Below are 19,470 nucleotides of genomic sequence, written 5' to 3'. Positions count from 1 at the left end.
TACGCGAAACAGAAGGCTTTTTGGGGTTCGATTTAAATTTTTTATATTTCTTTCGACTTTTGACTTTTGCATTAAAAATAAATTAAAATTGACTACAGTATTATGGTTGATATAAAAGAATGAGTGCGTGGGATTCGTGCAACTTATTAGAAAGTCTTTGCCGGCACATACTTCCTTGATGGCAGCGAGGGAGCGAACGAAGAGGTGGTCTGCTGCACAAAGGAGCTCTGCTGCTGGACACCCTGGACCCCCTGGTTAATGGACTGCAGCTGAACAATGGGCTGACCCTGTGGCTGGAGAATGGTTGGCGCCTGAGACTGGATGATGGTTTGGCCAGCCTGCGAGTGCTGGGGCGCAAAGCTGCCCAGGTTAAGGGAGCCACTCGAAACGCTGGCGATGGGAGCCACTCCCTCGTCCGAGATGTGAGTGGCGCCTCCCAAGGCGTCGTACTGGGCCTGGATCTCCTGCTGGGCGCGCTGGGCTTCTTCCTGGGTCTTGTACTTAATGAAGTAGACCTCTGGCTTTTGAACCTTGGCCTCAGACTGGGTAACCTGCAGCTGCTGCTGGATCTCAGTGAGATCGGGTTTTTTGGAGAGCACGTAGATGACGGTCTTCTCCTCGTTGCTTGACTGGGCTCGCTTCAGGGCCGCGGCGGTATATTTCAGATTCTGGGACGGCGCTTTGATGAAGACGATCCGGTAGTTCTTGCGGATGGGCACATTCTCCAGCAGTGGCTCGTCCTGTCGCAGTTCCTCATTCTCCTCGGGGGCAGAGTGGATGTAAATGTCCTTGGTAACGATAGCGGGGCGCTGGACGAACTGGGTCTGCAGGGCTTGCTGCGGCTGCTGCTGGTACACGATCTGCTGAGGCTGCTGCTGCACAGTGCTGATCAGGTTTTGCTGGGGCGGAGCAGTAAGGAAAGTCTGCTTTGGGAGAGAGATTGACAACGGAACGGGAGCCGGAGCGGGAGCAGGAGCGGCAACGACGGTCTGCACGGCTTGAATGGCTGGCTGCTGAGCCTGGACACCGATCGCGGGCTGAACACCGACCTGGGGGAAGGATGGGACGGCGCCACCTGCGTATATTCCACTTGACGAAATGGGGGTCTGAGGACGAAGATTGCCAATGGGAAGGGCTGGCAGCTGAGGTTGGTACTTGTATCCCTGGGGAGCTGCTGCTGTGAGGGCCACCAGGCACTGCAAGACCGACCAAATTAAGTGTTAGTGGTTGCGGGGATCGCACATGGACCAGTTGCTTACCATTAGAACCACGATCTGCTTCATTTTCACTTTGGACTGTCTGAGCGGCTAGGGTCGACTGATGCCCTGCTTTCCCATTGCTATGTTTTTATATCTGTCCAGCCTGGCATCGTTTTCCCAAAGAAAGAAGAAATTATTAGGCACTACCATAAAGCGTTTGAATCTATTATAGACTTCACAACTTCGAATATGTAACGTTTCACATTGGCGGTTGCCAAATCACAGATCCGTGTGCGCAGATGCACTGCCCGCACAGTCCGGGATCTTATCTAACTTGGCGACCTACGCTGCGTTCAAATTTAAATAATCGATTGAGATCCCCATTGTCAACGCCGAATATATTTATATGCAAAATATTAATAGGTGAAGCGGTTCGATTGACAAAACTGGGATAATATGAAGAAAGTATGTTTTATGGACGGAAACCCATTTATACACATTCACGACCGAAATTGTGGGAAACGATCTGCATTTAAAATTCGCTTTGTCGCAGATGTTGTATAAATGAATTTGTTATTAAACAAGTCTTTTCAAAAATGCAGAAAATCCAATTAGCTCAAAGACCTTTATGTTCAACTCTTCACAAATAGAGCACTTCATGGCTCGAATTCAACCAGGGATCATGCTAACGATAGTTTTATGAGTAGTGCTTGTACTTGCTAGTTCAATTTTTCTGGACTTGGGCAATGGTAATTGGAATTAATGGGCACAGAAATCGCTTTTGCGCTTTTACATCTTTAGCTTTAGCTGTGGCCGCTATAACCGGCTACTAATTTAAAACATTCAAAAGACAAATCAAAACAAGAGAGAATGCTAAAGTCGAATTCCCGACTATCCGATACCCGTTACTCAAATTCATAATTTCTCTGGAATATCGATAGATATTGGGGAATAAAATGAGAAACAATTTAAAAATTGTTCAGAAGTGTGGGCATGACCGGTTTGGCGGCTTTAGGGCGATAGAAATATACAACTAATAAAATTATGAAAAAATATCCCAACATTTTTCAAAAATTTTGGCGTGGCAGTTTTGAGCGGTTTGTTTGCGTTAGAGTGGGCGTGACAACGTGCATCAACAAATTTGCGCTGCCTTTATGTATCTAGAATCTGTATGCTGAATCTCAACCTTCTAGCTCTTATAGTTCTTGACAGCTGGACATGACCAGATCGACTGGGCTATTGATCCAGACCAAGAATATATATACCTATAAAGTCGGAAGCGCCTCCATTTGCCTGTTACATACTTTTCAACGAATATAGTATAATATTTTACTCTACAAGTAACGGGTATCAATATACTAGTCCCAACTTCCTAATCATGCAGTTTTAAATTGACGAAATGATGGTCGAGTTCCTCGACTACTCGGCTACCCGTTACTTAGCTAGAGGGAGTGCGAACGAGAAATCCCAATATTTTTTGGCCGGTTTGTCAGCGTTAAAGTGGGTGCAAAAAACATAAAAAGCTAAACAAATGTGTTATTTACATTTATTTACAACGCCCACACTTTTAAAATATTTTTAATTTTTTTCTCATTTTATTCACCAATATTATCGATATCCCAGAAAAATGATTAAATTTCGCGATCGCATTTCCACGAGCTGAGCATTCTCTTTTATTATACCCGTTACTAGTAGATTAAAAGGGTATACTAGACGCGTTGGGAAGTATTTAACAAGCGTTAAGTATACATTTTCGATCAGGATCAATAGCCATGTCCGTCTGTCCGTATGAACGTCGAGATCTCAGGAACTATAAAAGCTAGAAGGTTGAGATTCAGCATACAGATTCTAGAGATAAGTTTGTTGACCCATGTTGCTACTCCCACTAACGCCCACAAACATCACAAAACTGCAAGGTCCACGCTTTTAATAAATGTGTTGCCATTTCTTCACATTTTTATTAGTCTTGTAAATTTCTATCGATTTGCAAATTTTACCACGCCCACTCCAACGCCCTAAAGCAGCCGAACCGGTCACACCCACACTTTTGAAAAATGTTTTAATATTTTCTCATTTTATTCCCCAATATCGACATCCCACGAATTTCGCGTTCGCATTTCCACGAGCTGAGTTAAGGGTATCTGATAGTCATTCTCTCTTGTTTTTGTTATACACTCCAAACAGCAGTGTATTAAATACCATAAGTAAGTTCAATTTTATGGCCTTTTCTAAGCATGCCCAGAATTAAAAATGCCAGTATGTTTCTTAAATAAAGCAGTTAAGAACAAATTATTATTATAGGAATAAAATATTTTCCTTAATTCCTGTACATATTGTGGTCGCGGTGGCACGACGATTGCATATAGTCATGGCTAACCTTTCCCGATTACACGACATTGAAACATTATAATATGACACCTTATACTGAATATTTTGCGTTTGAACTAATACTTCTCGCGAGAAGGTGGCAAGTACGGGCTTGTCGACGGTGCGTTTTGGCTTACTTTGCGGACGACCGCATTCCCGTCGTCAGTTCCACTTGAAATGACCTTAGACGCAAAGTCCAAGACGGGGACCGAGGATCCACCGTTGTAGTTGGTGGAAACTCCCGGCAGCAAGGCGTACTGGGCTTGGATAGTACGCTGGGCGTTCTCCGCGTCGCTCTGCGTGCGATACTTCACAAAGTGAACCTCGGGCTTGCGGCTGTTGTTGTTACGGATAGTATTCAGGTTGGTGATCCACTCGCCAACGTCCGCCTGCTTGTTGAGCACGTAAATGGCGGTGCGGTCGGCGGACGCGGAGGTGGCCAGCTGGAGCGCCGCCTGCTCCAGTCCCTTGTTATCGGGGCCCTTGATAAACAACACACGCAGGTTCTTCTTCAGCAAGTGAGCGATCTGCTCGTTGGAGTGGTCATCAAACTCGTGCTCCGGAGCACTGTAGCTGAAGAACTCCTTGGTGAGCTCGCTGGCGGGTGCTACAGCCTCAGAAAGCTGTCCTGCTCCAGTGCTGGGCGCGCCGATCAGTCCTCCGTGACCGTTTCCGGCATACGATACTGGAGTGTAATCGTACTGCCCTCGGGCCAGAGCCAGGAGGCTCAGAATCTGAAACGGTTCTATGGTTACCAAAAGTGCGAATCAAATATGCTCTGTGTTCTTACTAGAAAGGTGCGCATCGTGAACACTTGTATCTACGTGTGGGTTAGATAGACTTTTTGTGCGGGCAGTTCGGCAGATGGGTTTCCTTTGCCAAAGAGTGCATTTAGTCGACGCTTTTATATGTAACTGGTGCAGTGGCTTTTCTGATGCAAGCAATCATTTGTAAGTTGGAGAATATGCAAATCAATTCAAATTAGGGAGACGTAGGCCCATTTGATTCCCCAAACACCTGGCCCCAGGCTGACTTACTTGGCGGAACTATGAACTATCCCAACACCGAGTGCATTTTGCGTAAGAGGCCATCTGTTTTCGAAATTTGTTGGCTTGCACGCAGAAATGTTAGCCGTGCTCCAAATTCATTTCTTAAACAACCTAAATCTATATTTTAACCCATATTCAACCCATATGCATTGCATATTATAGAGCAAATAAGGAAGAAATAACACTACAAATTATAACAATAAGCTTTTAGAGGGGTTAGTGTTGGATATCGTATTTCAAAGCATTAAAATGTTCTCCTTGTGTTCTTGGTTATGATAATTTTCAACGGAATCTGAACACATTTATAATATTTTATATTCTTTATTCGAATGTTATTTGTAAAATGATCTGACACTTAATTGTAGTATTTGTCATTTAATGGGTATAGGGTATAGAAATGTGCACTTCACGACTTATACTTTCATTTCTTCCCGACTATTTTGTTATCCTTTTACCATTTCCGCTGCCTTTTGGTTACAGTTTATTAGTAAAAAGTTGATGAATTACTGAACTAAATTCGCGTATTTGCTCAACAATTTTTAAGGCATTATAAGTGAGCCACTGGTATTCACAACGGTATCATACAAAAGCAGTCCGGCGGCAATTTAACTGAAAGCGAGTTATTTTTTTTAAGTATCAGCAGATGCTTGCTGTTTTTAATAAAATAACTTAAAAACTTGTTTTGCATCCAACAGAGAACACAGTGAACTCTAAGAGGAAGAGCAAATCGATTTTTAAACGAAAACAGAACATTATCCGAACTAAGAAGAATAAGTTGCATCCTTTTAGCATTTTTAAATTTAACATTTTATAGTTTATTTTAAGAATATTTCTCATGCGAATTAAAGGATTCGCTACATTGAATGATCACTGTATATGTATATATACATATATACATATATATACATGTTTCAAGTTCATCAAATCAAATTATCACAAATTCACACCTAACGAGAATACATGTTTAAACTTAATATTTTGCCAAATTATTGAACGCTTTTATAGTGGATCCCATCAGGTTTTTAATTATGTAAGCATGTTATACACTGCAATATAAAAACATAACATTTAACCACACGAAAACATTACATTTTCCACTCGCTTGGTAATGATATCGCATGCATATCATCTGAGTCATATTTAAATTGGGTTTTGAGACAATATAAAAAGTTAAATAAAAACATTTTTGTGCATCGGCACACATTGATTTTCAAGAATTAAAATATTAGTTTGCCTCTTCCCAGTTTTTTTCTCTAAGTGCACGTATTGATTGTTTAGTTTATGTATAAAAGAGGTGTCTGCCAAGGCGCGAGGCTTAGTCCGTTTTTGATTTTTAGACAAAATGAAGATACTCAACGTAAGTATGCTCAAATTGATGACTGGAACTGATCCTAATGGCTCCCATCGCTGTCCACACAGTTGTTAATCCTGCTCGTCCTGGTGGCCGTGGCTCTATCAGCTCCCGCTGCCTCCCCAGACAATGCTCCCACGGTATCCGTGCTGCGCTACAAAGATGACCAGGATTTGGCTAACATTCAGCGGGCAATTATTGCGCAGTACGAAAGAATTGGCGGCACCACTAAGGTTCACCAGCCACTGACGGCCAATATCGTAAACCCAGCAAGCCTTGGAATTGTCATTTAATGCTCGTCGAAAATAAATCGTTTATATTTGTGATTGTTAAGCCCGCTGATAAGACAGAGCTGCGTGCGATTTGGGATTAACCACCGATCCGCAGAAGTTTTAGTCTGCTCTAGACACTCGCCGCGTTCGCAGAGCCCCACGATGCTTCGCAATCTGTCCGTGTGTCTGATATCATTTATGGGGCTCTGGTGCCTGAGCCACACTCACAACCAGCGCCTGCCCCCAGAAGGGCGAATGCGCCCCTCGAGAGACGACACGATCCGCTCTCCCGTGGACCGCGACATAGTCTTTCCGGAGTTAGACGCGGCACCAGGCAGGCCCGAGGAGATGTGGTTTCACATAACAGACTTTCAGTTTGATCGGGTGGAGGGCCCGACCCAGCCCAAGCCCAAGCCCAGGCAACACCCCCCGCCGCCGAGGCCTGGCCAGCCCTTTCCGCCGCCCCCCGGGGGCTTCAAAAAGAAGGAAAACAAGCAACGCCGCCTCTGCGAGCAAAGTAAGTAATTCGAGTGTTCGACCTTTTGAGGGTTCGTGAGTCATTGTCTGAGTTTATCACCAAGAATACTCCGAATATGTGGAGCGCATATTTCCCAATGACACCGCAGTGGCTGAAGATGCCAACGACGCAGACTTCGATGGTCGGGTCCTGGCCAGGCCCGGTGAGTACCCACATATGGTACGAAACTTGGTAGCTGATAAGCCTCTACTGAGGAACTAACCCAAGCCCCTCGAATCTGCTTTCGTAGGCTGCCGTGGGCTTCGAGTCGGACAGAGGGCGAGTCGACTACAAATGTGGCGGCAGCTTGATAAGCGAGAGATTCGTGCTTACCGCAGCCCACTGTACATCCATATACGAGTGAGCATGCCAGTTAGTTCCTGACCCCCAGTCCCCCAGTCCCATGACTCTAATTTTCCTCTCAGGACGGCCCCCAAGTGGGTGCGCATCGGGGACCGCGACCTGGTCGCCGAGAGGCGGTCGGTGGAGGGCCAGCTGCTTCGGATTGAGCAAGTGTTCGCGCACCCAAATTACAAGAAAGAGATGTACTATGACGACATAGCCCTACTTAAGCTGGAGAAGGAAGTGGAGTAAGTACCCAACAAGACAGAAGTGCGACCGCTGATTGCTAACACGATTCTCTAAGACTGACGGAATACGTCAGACCTGTCCGCCTGTGGGTATTCCCAGAGCTGCCCACGACGATAGCCTTCGCCATGGGGTACGGCGCCACAAGCTTCGCCAAGCCCATGACGAACCGCCTCACAAATCTTAACCTGACCGTAGTGCCGAACGCTGAGTGCAACGCCGAGCTGCCGCCTCTTGCCGAAACTCCCAGTGGAGTTCTGGAAAGCCAGATCTGCGCACAGGACTACATTCTCAACAGAGACACTTGCCAGGGAGACTCCGGGGGACCCCTGCAACTGAATTTGCCGGGTCGGCGCCGACGGCAGAGAATACACTATCACCTAATCGGCATCACCTCATACGGCGTCTTCTGTCGCAGTAGTTACCCATCAGTGTACACCAGAGTGTCTTCCTTCTTGGACTGGATCGAACTTACTGTTTGGGCCTGACAGATGCCTACACCAGGATTGTACGATGTTGATGAAATTTAAGCCAATAATTAAAAGAAATGGTATATTCTTTCCATTTATATTTCGATTATTCCTATGGCATCCATGTATACGTTACAGTGGACCAATCCAGCAACAATTATTTTCACAGGAAAAATTTAAATACACTGTTACACACATCACACAAATGTGCCTAACAGTGGCTATATTGAAATTTATTTTTAAGTTACATTAGATATACATAGGCGTTAGAAAGGCAAACAACAAAAAACAAACATATTTTTGGTTAATTTTGCTGAGAATTGAATCATGGATTTAGACTTCATTGTTGGCATCAATAACAAGTTGCTTCATGTCTTCATAGCTGGGCTGGTTCTGCGGACCAAGAAAAGGGTTAAAGATCCTTAGAAATTACATAAATCTTTTGTGTAGCGACTTTACAACTAAAAGCCATACAATAGGCCATCAGCATTAGTAGTCAACTTACTGAACATGTACAATCAGTTTAAGGAAGACAAGCTCTAGGCCTGGTTTGGGTCACGTACCTGCCAATAATTATCGTCCCAGTTGGGGAACATGCGTTTGAAAACCCTTGGTTCCTTGCCCTGGGGGACGCGGATGATGCTCACCGTGTCGAAGGAGCGGGCGGTAGGCTCTAAATGAATGTAAAGCTGGAAACCAAGAAAGAACGTAAATTAGACGTTATAAAAAGAGATGGTGTGAAACGAGAAAACCTTTGCAATGTCCAGAAGCTTCGCATTTTCCTCCTCAGACACGTCATAGCCAACCCAAAGGTAGATCTCGTCGCCAGCATCCAGTAGCATTATGTCGTCCGAGTCCAAGTCCTCTTGCTCGTATTGAGCCACTTCCTCAACCTTCAAAAGTCCACCAGAGCTCAGAAGACAGTGGAAAAGGCGCGACTCCAGCAGTGGAGCTCCATCGTCACCCAAGCTGCGGTCGTACTGGCCTTCGCCGTTTAATTCCTCCCAGAACTCATCTGGCTCGGCGCCCTCCTCCACCTGCTCGAGCTCAACGTCATCCCAGTAGTCGGAAAAGCGATCTACCGCTGCTTGTTTTTCGAAGGCAGATACGCCCAAGCCATTCCAAATGTAGATTTTGTGGGACTTTCCCGAAAGAAGGGCGAAGGCATCACTTGAGGCCAAAGATGAGCTGTCGGCGGCCACCTCACTAGCATGAACATCGCTTTCAACGGTGCCGCGAATGCGGAAGAGCTGCGCCGTCACCGGAAGTGCAGTAAAGGATGTTAATAACTTTCCCTTAAATATCTTGTAGAAGTGGCGCGGCTCGTGGCCCTGATTGGTCTGCACAAGAAGACCATCCTTGGAGCCTAGTAGACCCTCCTCAAAGGCACGTTTCTTGGCGGCAGCAGAGGCATTTACTCCATGCCACACATAGGTTACGGAACCAGTGTCCCCGTTGTTAGCCTCGTAGTTGTAAGTGAGCACATAAGAGGCAAATCCCAAAAGAGGCAGTTTCTCATCGAAGGGAACGGTGCTGACCACGATCTCATCGGAACCAGGCTTTGCAACGTACTGTGTGATGATTTCTATACCGTTCTGACCGTGATCCGGCATGAAGCCAAAGGCGCGACCACCGCTCTTCTTTAGCTGAGTCACAACGGAGTCGATTTCGTCCTCATTTAACAATTCATCGGAGCCAATACCCAGAGCCGAGCGAATAAGGCGACTATGGGCCATTCCGGCATCACGCCAGGTGTCAAAGTACTGCTTAAATGGTGCGGACTCGGAGCCCTCTACAATGCGGTGGATTTGGGTCCAGGCCGGGTACTTCTTGGTGCGTAGGAACTCCTGCGCCTTGGCCATGGCGTCCGTCTTTTCCTTCTGAGTGGCGCCCTTTCCGACCCACACAAAAATGCCAGATCCTGTATCCAAGATAAAGCACTCGCGAGTGTCGAGCATAGCCTGAGTGAGTGGTTTTTGTCCAATGATGTCCACCTTCAGCTTGCCGCTGGCGTCGCTGACCTTGTAGAGAGAAACCGCTGCGGCATCCGTCCTCTCGAACGCACTATCTTCGTCGGCAGTTGACTCATCGGGCACCTGGTCAGCAGAACCCGATCCCAGCACGTCGAAGAAGTGCTGCTTGTCGGCATCAGTGCTGAAGTCGTCGATAATCTGAACACGGGCTCGTCCGTTATGATCCTGGTCCCTGATCTGGTTCGCAGCGCTGATAGCCTTCAGCTTCTCAACGCGCTTGGCCTTGGAGCCTACGTAGACATATATTTCGCTGCCAGCATCCAAAATGAAGCAATCGCCCGTGTTCATCGACGACACGGAAAGATTCACCTGTCGGACGCGCACGTTACGCTTGCCCTTGACCTGGAATAGTCGTTTCTCTCCTTGGGCGTTTGTCTCCACATGCTTGAAGCCAGTTCCGACGCCGCCCTGTTCATAGCGAATACCTACAATAATGTTCAGTTTAATGAAGCGTCCAAATGGATTTGACTAGTTCTACCGTTTTTGAAATAGCTCAGAAACAGCTGGGACTCGTGGTCCTGCACCTCGCGATGTTGAACAGGGCCACCATTCAACAAGTCATCCAATTGGACGGTGAGAATAGCTGCAGCTCCGGCCTCATCGGTCGAGGTCTCCGATCCCAGCCAGAAGTGCACGTCCCAGGACAGTTTTTTGTCTTTCTTGTTTTCAATTGTCTAAATGAACACATTAATTCGATTTTGGAAAGGTTTATGTGAGGTATTGTACAACAATTAAAAGTTTATTACTAAGCATAGATGGCTTTCCACATGACTATGACAAGATTAAAACCTTCAAGTTGCTTACCAAGCAGTCCACTCCATGCGTTTAATTACAACTTTTACAATTCAAATACATACTTACATTAAGAACGATAAACGAGTCCCCAGTGTAAAATTTGCCGTAGTTATTTTTGGGATATGTAACGGGCTCAAAATTCTGAAAAGAGATAAAGAAACGATTACCTGATTGTACACAAAGGCATCGCATCTCGAACCTAATAAATTTGACCGGTTTTCGAGTTAATTAACAAAAAAAGGAGGAACAGACGTCCAATGTATACAAACAATTTCCATATATATTCTCGGGAGAGATACACTATGTATGTATATTTATAAACACATGGCCGCCACACTGCCCGAGTTCCAGAATAGAAGCAAATGTGGCGCTAGCGTGCGCCATCCCTCCGCCTTCGTGCCCTTTACGACTTCTGGGCGCCACTGCATATTCCAGCGATGTCAGCACACTTATTTGCTTACTTACGCTTATGTATTCTATTTTCCCTACCCGGCAAGAAAATAACTGAATCCCAAAATCTGACTCACCTCGATGCGCCAGATTTCCAGGCCGGGAGTACGGCCGGCGTTGGCGAAGGAGGGATGCATCACGCGTCTGGCTGTCTGCTTGCTGTTCTGGCCGCTAGGCTGAATTTGGCCGGATTGTACGGGGAACGCAGGACGGGCGTTGAGGGTGCCGGCTGAGCACAGACTGGACGAGAGGGCCAAGATCACGAGCAGGCTGAAAGGGAAAAGCAAAAAGCTATTATGGCAGCTTGATTGATTGCACACAATTTGTTGTTGTTGAGTAAGACCAAAGATAACAAAACTACTCTAAAAAATATATACATTCCCTTTGTATCCATCTCTAAAAGGTATATGGATTTCAGGCAGAAATTTATGAGGGTCTATATACTCTTGATCAGTATCACCACGCGAGTTGTTATAGCCACGTCCGTTTCTACGCAAAATAGTTTATCAGTTTTTAATCTATCCAAATGTATCACAAAATTTGATATTAAACATGTGTTTTGTTTGATAGTTCACAGTATATTTATAATCTTTAGTATTAGTAAACTATATTTTTTGAACCAGAAAGTACTCAAATAACTTGGTGGTTGTTCAGAACATTTTCAAAAGATTTCGTCTGCTAAACGAAAGCGTCTTTTCTTTTGGATAAAAAAGGTTTCAGGGAATAAAGGACGATGGGCGGACATGGCTTACAACACTTCTAGTCACAATTAGGCGCAACTCCAACTGATACTCTGACCTGCAGGGTGTTCGAGACATGGAATTGTGCTCTCTCTCAGCGCAATTAAACTAGATACACCTAAATAGAACAGCCGACTGTTTCTATGTGAGTCACGACCATAAAAGGCCACAAACTAGGCGCACCACAACTGTCACATGGGCCAAACCTGGCGAAACCTAGAACTGAACACAAAAGTCGGGTGTTGAATCACACCGCAGCCACTTTGACGCACTTACTCTATTTGAACCGGCTGTTTTCTCGAATTGGAGTGAGCGATGTCGCGTACGATGGCTAAAGTTTTGTTAAAATTCAGGAAACTGAGTATTTATCACCCCAGAGCTTTCTGGACAGCGAACTGCTCGCTTGCATTACCTGGAGAGGACTGCCATGCTGGCGGCGCCGGAGGCATCCATTTCGAGTCTGCCTCTTCTCTGGTCGACGACCGAGGGTTCCGAGGAGCTTTGTTTATTGTTGCGATAAGTATGTGTGAGTCGCAAATGGCGTATGCGCCCGCTGTGTTTGGGTATGCGGTCTTTTGTATTGGCCTTTGTTTTTGTCGCAGCGCTTGTTTCCAGTTCAAACAGAGGCAGTTGCTCCTCCAGATTTAAGCAGAGAGTGTGGGAACTGCAAGTAAGAGAATCATCAGGTCAATAAGAGAAGCAAAGATGTTAGTATTTTCGAACGTTTCGCCGACCGATGTGCGCACTGATGTTTGACCGCCAACAAGTGCGCGTATGTGATATACAGCCACCCAGTAAACAACGTCTTTAAATAATGATAATTGGCTTCAACAATAAGAGCTTCCCCAAACTCGTTTAAGCTATACTTCCTGATGGATTCGTTAAATGTGAGTTGTGGAATGCTAAATGTAGTCCGTATCGATACTTAATATTTCCCGAAAAGTTGTTCTGCTCACCAGCTCCTCCTCTCTTGCATGATATCATGTTTGTATCTCGAGTGCGATGTTTGATCAGAGCATAAGGTTAAGGCGAGCAATAAAGGTGCCGCACGCGTGTAATCGCATATTCATTCAGTTAATTAGTTTCACCCGCGTATGATGTCACGATTGCTTTCGTCAAGCGGCAAGCCCACTTAGCCCTTCCTTGCAACTGGGTCACAGCCAAAAAAAGAAATTTTTATTGAGAACTCAGCATGGTTATGGAATCATACAAGATTTCTGAATTCTGAATTATGGAGGTTTCCCATTTAGGAAGATTATGCTGCACGTACTACCAGAACACACTTGTTCCGAAAGCAGTACAAAATCTGAACGAGTTTTGAATATGAATAATAGCACCTACCACACGTTATATATGCATAGGTTATAACCCCAAGCCATATTGTGGTCTAAAGACGTCGGCTAGCACATCAGATCCAATTTATAAAGACTTGGGAGCCAGTCAGGAGTACGTCATAAATGGTGCTCCGAAATGAGACCTATTTGCAATGGCAGTGATGGGCCAAGACATGTTCGGAATAATACTCCGAATCTGGCCATAAGTTGGACCAGATTGGATTGGGTGGATCAAGGCAGTTACCCATTTTTCAGTGCCATCATCATACAAACGGATTCTTGGGCAGCGAACCCTTAAAGACGTACTCATGAGTAATATTTAAGCTTTAAAATGCGTATCCAATGATCCAAATCCAATCAAAATTCCAATGAAGTTGGGGATAATTTAAGGGAGATAAGTGAACCAAATTTTGTAGGTACCATCAATTTAATTTGATCATCTTACGCAGTGTTATGAATGTATTTTTGAAAAAAAAACCCACAGTTTGGTAAACAGCTAGTGGCTTATCTAATATAGAATCGACCTCAGTTCCGATGATTGTTTTCAATACAGTAGATAAGACAAATCAACGACCAATTTAACGAAATGAACTCAGCAAAATAATAGCTTTGAAAGTTGTTTTTGTCTATATAATCAGCCTTCAATTGAATTCATTTAGGCTAGCCTGAATTTCACTTTATACTACAGTATCCTATATAGGGCGATGCTATTACATATTGCTGATAAAACACCATTTCATTTTTGGGGCACACTTACTTGGAAGTCTATACGATCTGCGCAATTTCACACGATCCCGGTGCGATGGTTGAATAAAAGCGCTCCGAACGACAAGCGGGCAGAGCTCTGTCCCAGACACTAAACGAAATCCAAAGCTCGTCTTTGCTTTTATAATATTTTTCTTAAGCCCGAAACGCGCTCGCTCTCCTCTCTGGGGTTGCTGGGACGATTGATAAGCAAAGCTTCGTGCGATAAGCAACAAACCGAACTTAAAACAGAGTGAAAACAAATTTAAAAATTCCCAGAAAAGTATGTATGTATACTAATCTATTTATTACTATTTTAATTGGGTGGTTGTAGTGGTTTAGTAATCCGCAGCGGTGTTGGATAGGTAGTCGCGACGTCCTATGTTCGAAGCTTGCTTGTTCTGAACAGCCTCAAGTTTTGGGCACTCCGTGATGCGATGGCCCAGACCACCACAGTAGGTGCAGCCATGCGAGTCACCCAGGTCCAGGTGCTGGTGTTCGGTCTCAGGTGCCAGTTCGTCCAAGAAGTCCGGGACCTCTTGCTTGCCCTCGATTAGCAGGTGCTTCAGGTCGAGCAGGACCGACTGCTCGGTAGTCTTGTTTATCAGCGTGGTAGCCAATCCCTTAGTGTTGGAACGACCTGTGCGGCCAATACGATGCACATAGTTTTCAATATCGTCCGGCATGTCGTAGTTAATAACGTGTTGCACGTTGGGGAAGTCCAGGCCCTTCGAGGCCACGTCGGTGGCCACCAGCACATCTTTTTTGCCCACGCGGTAAGCATCGACTGCACGCGATCGTTCTTCCTGATCCTTTCCGCCGTGAATTGCCACCGCCTCCACGCCTTTCAGCAGCAGATACTCATGTATGCAGTCTACATCCTGCTTCTTCTCCGCAAAAATAAGCACGGGCGGCGCGGTCTTCTGTAGGCAGTCCAGCAAATATACCACCTTTGCCTCTTGCTTAACGTACTCAACCTGTTGGGTGACGTTCATTGACGCAGCACCTGCGCGACCCACATTAATTGTGACAGGCTTCACGAGAGCTGATCGTGCAAAGTTCTGGATTTTTTTTGGCATGGTGGCAGAGAATAAAAGTGTCTGTCGCTGGCCTTTGAAGAAGGAGAATATCGTACGAACGTCCTCTTCAAATCCCATGTCAATCATGCGGTCAGCCTCGTCCATGCACAGATACCGGCACATGTCCAGTGTAAGGATCTTCTTGTCCAGCATATCCATTAGACGACCTGGTGTCGCCACCACGATATGGACGCCGCGTGAGATGACGTCAAGGGCCTCGCTGACTGGCAACCCACCCATAGCCAGGCAGGATCGAATCTCAGGCATTCCGCATGCCTGAAGGTGCTTGCTGTAGTGTTGAATTATCTCGTGTGTTTGCTTGGCCAGCTCGCGGGACGGGCAAATGATCAGGCCGTAAGGGCCCTCGTTACGCTCAAATGGCAGGCTATACTCCTGTTCCAGGGCAAACATGACGACTGGCAGCACGAAGACAAGCGTTTTTCCAGACCCAGTGAATGCTATACCAATTAGGTCGCGGCCGGCTAGTACAGTGGGCAGACCTTGCACTTGGATTGGGGTCGGGGTCTTAATGCCTTTGGCCGCTAAGCCGTTAAGTATACCTTTGGGGAACTTCATTTCCCGGAAGCTGCGAATTGGCGGGCTTGGGGATTCTCCCTCCACTAGGATCCTCAACTCGTGGCGCACGGCCTCGCGCTCTTCCTCCGACATTTCCCGAATGTAACGCGGCGGTTGCCAAGCTGTTTTAATAGGCTGCTCGTACTGAATCCCCTTTGCCAACTCTGCCACGCCCATAAGGGCCTTCTGCTGAGCTATACTCTCCATAATCTTTTCCTCCTCTCGCAGCTGCTTTTCGACGGCACTCAACTTTTTGGCCTCCGCAATTTTCTTAAGTTCTGTGTGCTGGTCCAGCAGACTAATGTTGTACTTGCGCCCCCAGGTCTCGACATCGTGCGCGCCCTGCGAGTCGTCTTCATTCTCATTCTCGCTTGAGGACTTTGGCTGTGCCGTTTCCGAGACCAGTTGCACGATCCTGCCCAGCTTTATCATGTGCTGCTTCTTTCGCTCCTTCACCGGTACGTATGGCACGTACTCCTCGTTGTCCGGGTTGCCTTCCTCCGAGGACTTAGACGACCTCCGATACCGCTTTACCTGCGCCATACCATTCGATCTATATTTCTGTTTGGATCTATTTTGACTACAACAAAAGGCCACCGTACGCCGTTTAAATTAGGCGAACCCGAAAAAATACTACATTCTATTAGGTATCGATTGCAGTTATTATACAGTGATTCCACTAACAGCTTCTCGCTTATGCTTTATTCATGGCATGAAGCTTTAGTAATCGTAATTTTTGTTCAATTTGACAAAAAAATCTTTCGATTTTGTTTTCAGGTGCTCTAGTTTTCGCAGAATTGTTATCGATTTGCTATCGGAATGTTTCGTTTCTTCCTGCTTAACAACTGTCTTATTTATTTTTTCAGTATCAAACAACGTGCAAATGCAAAGCCTAGCACGAAGGTTTCCATACTGTTGGTGAAACGTAACAGGCAGGTAAGTATACTTAGAAAATATAAAAAGAGTTCATTTTCTTATTTAAGGCATGCCAAAAGTGACATAATGATATTTAATTTAATTGCTTCTGTGGTCAAAGTGCAGTGAATACGTAACTGCGAACAACGGAATAAAAACTATGAAAAAGATGCCAGCTCTACTGTCTGGGAAAGAGCTTAAACATCTGTTTACTTTTGCATGCAAACAGCAGTTTCGGTCTTCTCCTGGCTTCAATATAAGCAATTATAAAATATAAAAAAGGCATTTTTTCACGTTGTTTGATTTTGACAAAAACAATAAGTCAGTTGTTAAGCAGCAAAAAACGAAAAATTCTGTTAGCAATACGATAAATCAGATCACCTGAATACAAAATCGAAAGATTTTGCCCAAATCGAATTCGAAAAAAAAAAACGATTACTGGAGCATGCCTCATTATCTGCACAGTCTGCACATCTTAAAACATTGCCGCACAAAGTATTCTTAACATTTTGTCTTTTTTCTAATATCTAGTTTGTAAATATTTTTTTTATATATTCATTGGAAATGCTTTTACTTATTAATCATTTGTGAAACTTGCCCAGAAATATTTTATATGTACATATGCGTACTATTAAAAGTGTTTCAGGAACATTTCTGTAAAACGCTTAGGGATAGCGCCGAAAAGTACGCTCTCAACGAAACCTGTATTTCGACTTCGTCCAATTCCTTTGTTGGAGAAAAACGGCGACCAAATATCGTATAGATCGGTTTCGGATCAGTCGGATGCAATATATTTATGTGTGCATTTGGGTATAGGTACATATTCTAAGCAGTGTGAATATGCTATTAATTTAAATAAATTATATCGATTGCTGACTTTGAACTAACTGTCAGCTTCTGGCTCAACTTATCGATATTAGTATATCACTAGCCACACAACACCATTTTCGACAAGTAAAAAACGAATGAGCATTGTCTAGATTTAGACAGGATTTGAAGTGCTGGTACAAAACTGCCGCTGCTATGTCTATGTCAAAAACGACTAACACCTATAACCGGCAGAACTGGGAGGATGCGGAATTCCCGATTCTGTGCCAAACTTGCCTTGGCGACAATCCGTACGTGCGGATGATTAAAGAGCGATTCGGCAAGGAATGCAAGATATGCACGCGTCCATTCACAATATTTCGATGGTGTCCTGGTGCTCGTATGCGCTTCAAAAAGACTGAGATATGCCAAACGTGTGCGCGCCTGAAGAACGTGTGTCAGACCTGCCTGCTGGACCTGGAGTACGGATTGCCCATTCAAGTACGAGATGCGGCGCTCAAAGTGGCTGACAATATGCCACAGAGCGACGTTAACAAGGAATACTACATCCAAAACATAGACGCCCAGCTGCAGGACGGAGATGGCACGGAGGCGGCAGGAGCTGTCGGTCGATCCCTCGCCGCCAACGAGATGTTGTCCAAGCTTGCGCGCACAGCGCCCTACTACAAACGAAACAGGCCGCACATCTGCTCCTTTTGGGTTAAGGGCGAGTGCAAGCGTGGAGAGGAGTGCCCCTACCGCCACGACAAGCCCAACGAGCCGGACGATCCGCTATGTGAGCAAAACATTAAGGACAGGTACTACGGACGCAACGACCCAGTGGCCGAGAAGATCATGAAGCGTGCAGCCTCGCTTCCCACACTCGAGCCCCCGGAGGACCGCAATATCACAACTCTCTATGTGGGGAACCTTCCCGAAGAGATCACGGAACCCGAGCTGCGAGATCAGTTCTACCAGTTCGGCGAAATTCGATCTATTGCGCTGGTGCCACGCCAGCAGTGCGCTTTTGTGCAATACACCAAAAGAAACGCTGCCGAGCTGGCTGCTGAGCGGACCTTTAACAAACTGGTGATCCAGGGCCGAAAGGTGAGCATAAAGTGGGCTCACTCTCAGGCAAAGCAGGGCACCGCTGCAAAGACAGACAGACGCTTCGACTTGGCCGGCATTCCTCCTCCAAGCGCGAAGCCTAACGACTACTTCAATCTTCGCCAAGAGCAAATTAATGTAATGCCCGCCGGCATGAAGCTGCATCAGTTGCCATCCAATCTAGTTCCGGCGTCGGCTTACCAAATGTACGGGCAGCCTACTTATGCAGCGCCCTACGGAAACGCCAGTTCCACAGCCGCTTCTTCCTCGGGTGTCAGTCTGGACTCCATATCGATTCCTCCGCCACCGGGTCAAGTACCTTATCCAAGTCAGGACGCCAGTCGAATGGGAGCTGTTAAGAAGTAGGAAAACCCCGTGGTCTACAATGGTTCCAATTAAATAAATCCTTTTTATAAAATTAAATACAATCTTTTTAACGTGGTCAGTTCCAAGAAATGTCTTAATATTAATAGAATTTATCCGTATGGAAAAACTTGGTTTCGATTTGAATTGGTAAGAAAAAGCACCAAATAACCTTACAGAAGATTTAAATATTCAAATGATACAGTCACCTTGTCGGCAGGCATCAATAGAAAATGAGTGACAGATCAAATAAGTATTTTGATAAGACGTGCGGTGATTGAGGTAATTTGAGATATTGTTTTTCTTAGTTTGATAGAGAATCATTTTTCATTTCAATTTATTGAGAATTAAAAAAAGTACACCAATACACATGTAAATATGTAAGCTCAGCCTTCAGTATTTATAGGGAAACTTAACATTGGGATTATGACTGCCCACCTCCCTGCAGTTCCATTCAGCTTTTTTTCAGTTGAGTTGATATATGGGTTCACATGTCCGATTTACCTTAAAGTAAAATATGCATGTTAGAATAATGTATACAAAAACGAATTACAACAATTAACTTTAAATGATCACTTCTGTGAGTAGTATTTGTTGTTGCTTGTACCTGGAATTATTACTGGATTAAATTCGAAAAAATCGCGTCTACTCACAAAAATCTAGTCGCAAGTTTAGTCGTTTCTAATTCGATAATGCATTTTATTGTTATATTCC

General features: G+C 45.2%; 7 protein-coding genes across 10 annotated transcripts; 3 read left to right on the top strand and 4 right to left on the bottom strand.

Moving 5' to 3' along the window:
* Window positions 1–27: 27 nt before the first annotated feature.
* On the bottom strand, window positions 28–1,362 carry LOC6613793 (nuclear transcription factor Y subunit beta). The gene is made up of 2 exons (XM_002038226.2): window positions 1,260–1,362; window positions 28–1,196 (listed from the first exon to the last, which is right to left on the bottom strand). The coding sequence occupies exons 1-2, from the start codon at window positions 1,281–1,283 to the stop codon at window positions 147–149; spliced, it is 1,074 nt and encodes a 357-aa protein (XP_002038262.1). The 5' UTR covers window positions 1,284–1,362; the 3' UTR covers window positions 28–146.
* Window positions 1,363–3,460: 2,098 nt separating this feature from the next.
* Window positions 3,461–5,265, bottom strand: LOC6613792. Of its 2 annotated transcripts, XM_032722932.1 has the most exons (3): window positions 5,071–5,265; window positions 4,357–4,497; window positions 3,461–4,300 (listed from the first exon to the last, which is right to left on the bottom strand). In XM_032722932.1, exons 2-3 carry the CDS (start codon window positions 4,369–4,371, stop codon window positions 3,644–3,646), a joined length of 672 nt encoding a protein of 223 aa, XP_032578823.1. In that variant the 5' UTR covers window positions 4,372–4,497; window positions 5,071–5,265; the 3' UTR covers window positions 3,461–3,643. The 2 variants fall into 2 exon arrangements, with proteins under 2 accessions (XP_032578823.1, XP_002038261.1); XM_002038225.2 differs by having other exon boundaries at window positions 4,357–5,265.
* A 636-nt stretch (window positions 5,266–5,901) lies between these two features.
* Window positions 5,902–6,299, top strand: LOC6613791. Its single transcript, XM_002038224.2, has 2 exons — window positions 5,902–5,972; window positions 6,035–6,299. The coding sequence occupies exons 1-2, from the start codon at window positions 5,958–5,960 to the stop codon at window positions 6,257–6,259; spliced, it is 240 nt and encodes a 79-aa protein (XP_002038260.1). The 5' UTR covers window positions 5,902–5,957; the 3' UTR covers window positions 6,260–6,299.
* LOC6613790 (serine protease snake) lies at window positions 6,300–7,911 on the top strand. Of its 2 annotated transcripts, XM_002038223.2 has the most exons (5): window positions 6,300–6,755; window positions 6,820–6,935; window positions 7,006–7,115; window positions 7,181–7,345; window positions 7,402–7,911. In XM_002038223.2, the coding sequence occupies exons 1-5, from the start codon at window positions 6,401–6,403 to the stop codon at window positions 7,829–7,831; spliced, it is 1,176 nt and encodes a 391-aa protein (XP_002038259.1). In that variant the 5' UTR covers window positions 6,300–6,400; the 3' UTR covers window positions 7,832–7,911. The 2 variants fall into 2 exon arrangements, with proteins under 2 accessions (XP_002038259.1, XP_032578083.1); XM_032722192.1 differs by lacking the exon at window positions 7,402–7,911 and having other exon boundaries at window positions 6,377–6,755; window positions 6,820–6,918; window positions 7,181–7,349.
* Window positions 7,912–7,988: 77 nt separating this feature from the next.
* LOC6613789 (gelsolin) lies at window positions 7,989–12,473 on the bottom strand. 2 transcript variants are annotated; one of them, XM_032722188.1, is made up of 7 exons: window positions 12,244–12,473; window positions 11,169–11,361; window positions 10,708–10,782; window positions 10,325–10,520; window positions 8,566–10,271; window positions 8,377–8,502; window positions 7,989–8,206 (listed from the first exon to the last, which is right to left on the bottom strand). In XM_032722188.1, exons 1-7 carry the CDS (start codon window positions 12,282–12,284, stop codon window positions 8,147–8,149), a joined length of 2,397 nt encoding a protein of 798 aa, XP_032578079.1. In that variant the 5' UTR covers window positions 12,285–12,473; the 3' UTR covers window positions 7,989–8,146. The 2 variants fall into 2 exon arrangements, with proteins under 2 accessions (XP_032578079.1, XP_032578081.1); XM_032722190.1 differs by lacking the exon at window positions 12,244–12,473 and adding an exon at window positions 12,108–12,196.
* Window positions 12,362–16,184, bottom strand: LOC116801602 (ATP-dependent RNA helicase abstrakt). The gene is made up of 3 exons (XM_032722191.1): window positions 14,222–16,184; window positions 13,923–14,151; window positions 12,362–12,495 (listed from the first exon to the last, which is right to left on the bottom strand). Exon 1 carries the CDS (start codon window positions 16,105–16,107, stop codon window positions 14,248–14,250), a length of 1,860 nt encoding a protein of 619 aa, XP_032578082.1. The 5' UTR covers window positions 16,108–16,184; the 3' UTR covers window positions 12,362–12,495; window positions 13,923–14,151; window positions 14,222–14,247.
* A 1,206-nt stretch (window positions 16,185–17,390) lies between these two features.
* On the top strand, window positions 17,391–18,816 carry LOC6613788 (pre-mRNA-splicing factor RBM22). Its single transcript, XM_002038221.2, has one exon. It carries the CDS (start codon window positions 17,503–17,505, stop codon window positions 18,757–18,759), a length of 1,257 nt encoding a protein of 418 aa, XP_002038257.1. The 5' UTR covers window positions 17,391–17,502; the 3' UTR covers window positions 18,760–18,816.
* The last annotated feature ends 654 nt before the right edge of the window (window positions 18,817–19,470 follow it).

The sequence above is a fragment of the Drosophila sechellia genome, chromosome 3R (genome assembly GCF_004382195.2).
Source record: "Drosophila sechellia strain sech25 chromosome 3R, ASM438219v1, whole genome shotgun sequence".
NCBI classification, from domain to species: domain Eukaryota; kingdom Metazoa; phylum Arthropoda; class Insecta; order Diptera; family Drosophilidae; genus Drosophila; species Drosophila sechellia.
This window is presented reverse-complemented; position numbering and strand designations above follow the sequence as displayed.

Coding starts and splice junctions, on each gene's coding strand:
- LOC6613793 (XM_002038226.2), bottom strand. CDS start 1,283: ATGAAGCAGATCGTGGTTCTAATG. Junction 1,197..1,259: donor AGCAGATCGTGGTTCTAATG/GTAAGCAACTGG, acceptor TCGGTCTTGCAG/TGCCTGGTGGCCCTCACAGC.
- LOC6613790 (XM_002038223.2), top strand. CDS start 6,401: ATGCTTCGCAATCTGTCCGTGTGTCTGATATCATTTATGGGGCTCTGG. Junction 7,116..7,180: donor CACTGTACATCCATATACGA/GTGAGCATGCCA, acceptor TTTTCCTCTCAG/GACGGCCCCCAAGTGGGTGC. Junction 7,346..7,401: donor AAGCTGGAGAAGGAAGTGGA/GTAAGTACCCAA, acceptor CGATTCTCTAAG/ACTGACGGAATACGTCAGAC.
- LOC6613789 (XM_032722188.1), bottom strand. CDS start 12,284: ATGGATGCCTCCGGCGCCGCCAGCATGGCAGTCCTCTCCAG. Junction 10,272..10,324: donor TCTGAGCTATTTCAAAAACG/GTAGAACTAGTC, acceptor ACATTATTGTAG/GTATTCGCTATGAACAGGGC. Junction 8,207..8,376: donor GGGACGATAATTATTGGCAG/GTACGTGACCCA, acceptor CTTGGTCCGCAG/AACCAGCCCAGCTATGAAGA.
- LOC116801602 (XM_032722191.1), bottom strand. CDS start 16,107: ATGGCGCAGGTAAAGCGGTATCGGAGGTCGTCTAAGTCCTCGGAGGAA.
- LOC6613788 (XM_002038221.2), top strand. CDS start 17,503: ATGTCTATGTCAAAAACGACTAACACCTATAACCGGCAGAACTGGGAG.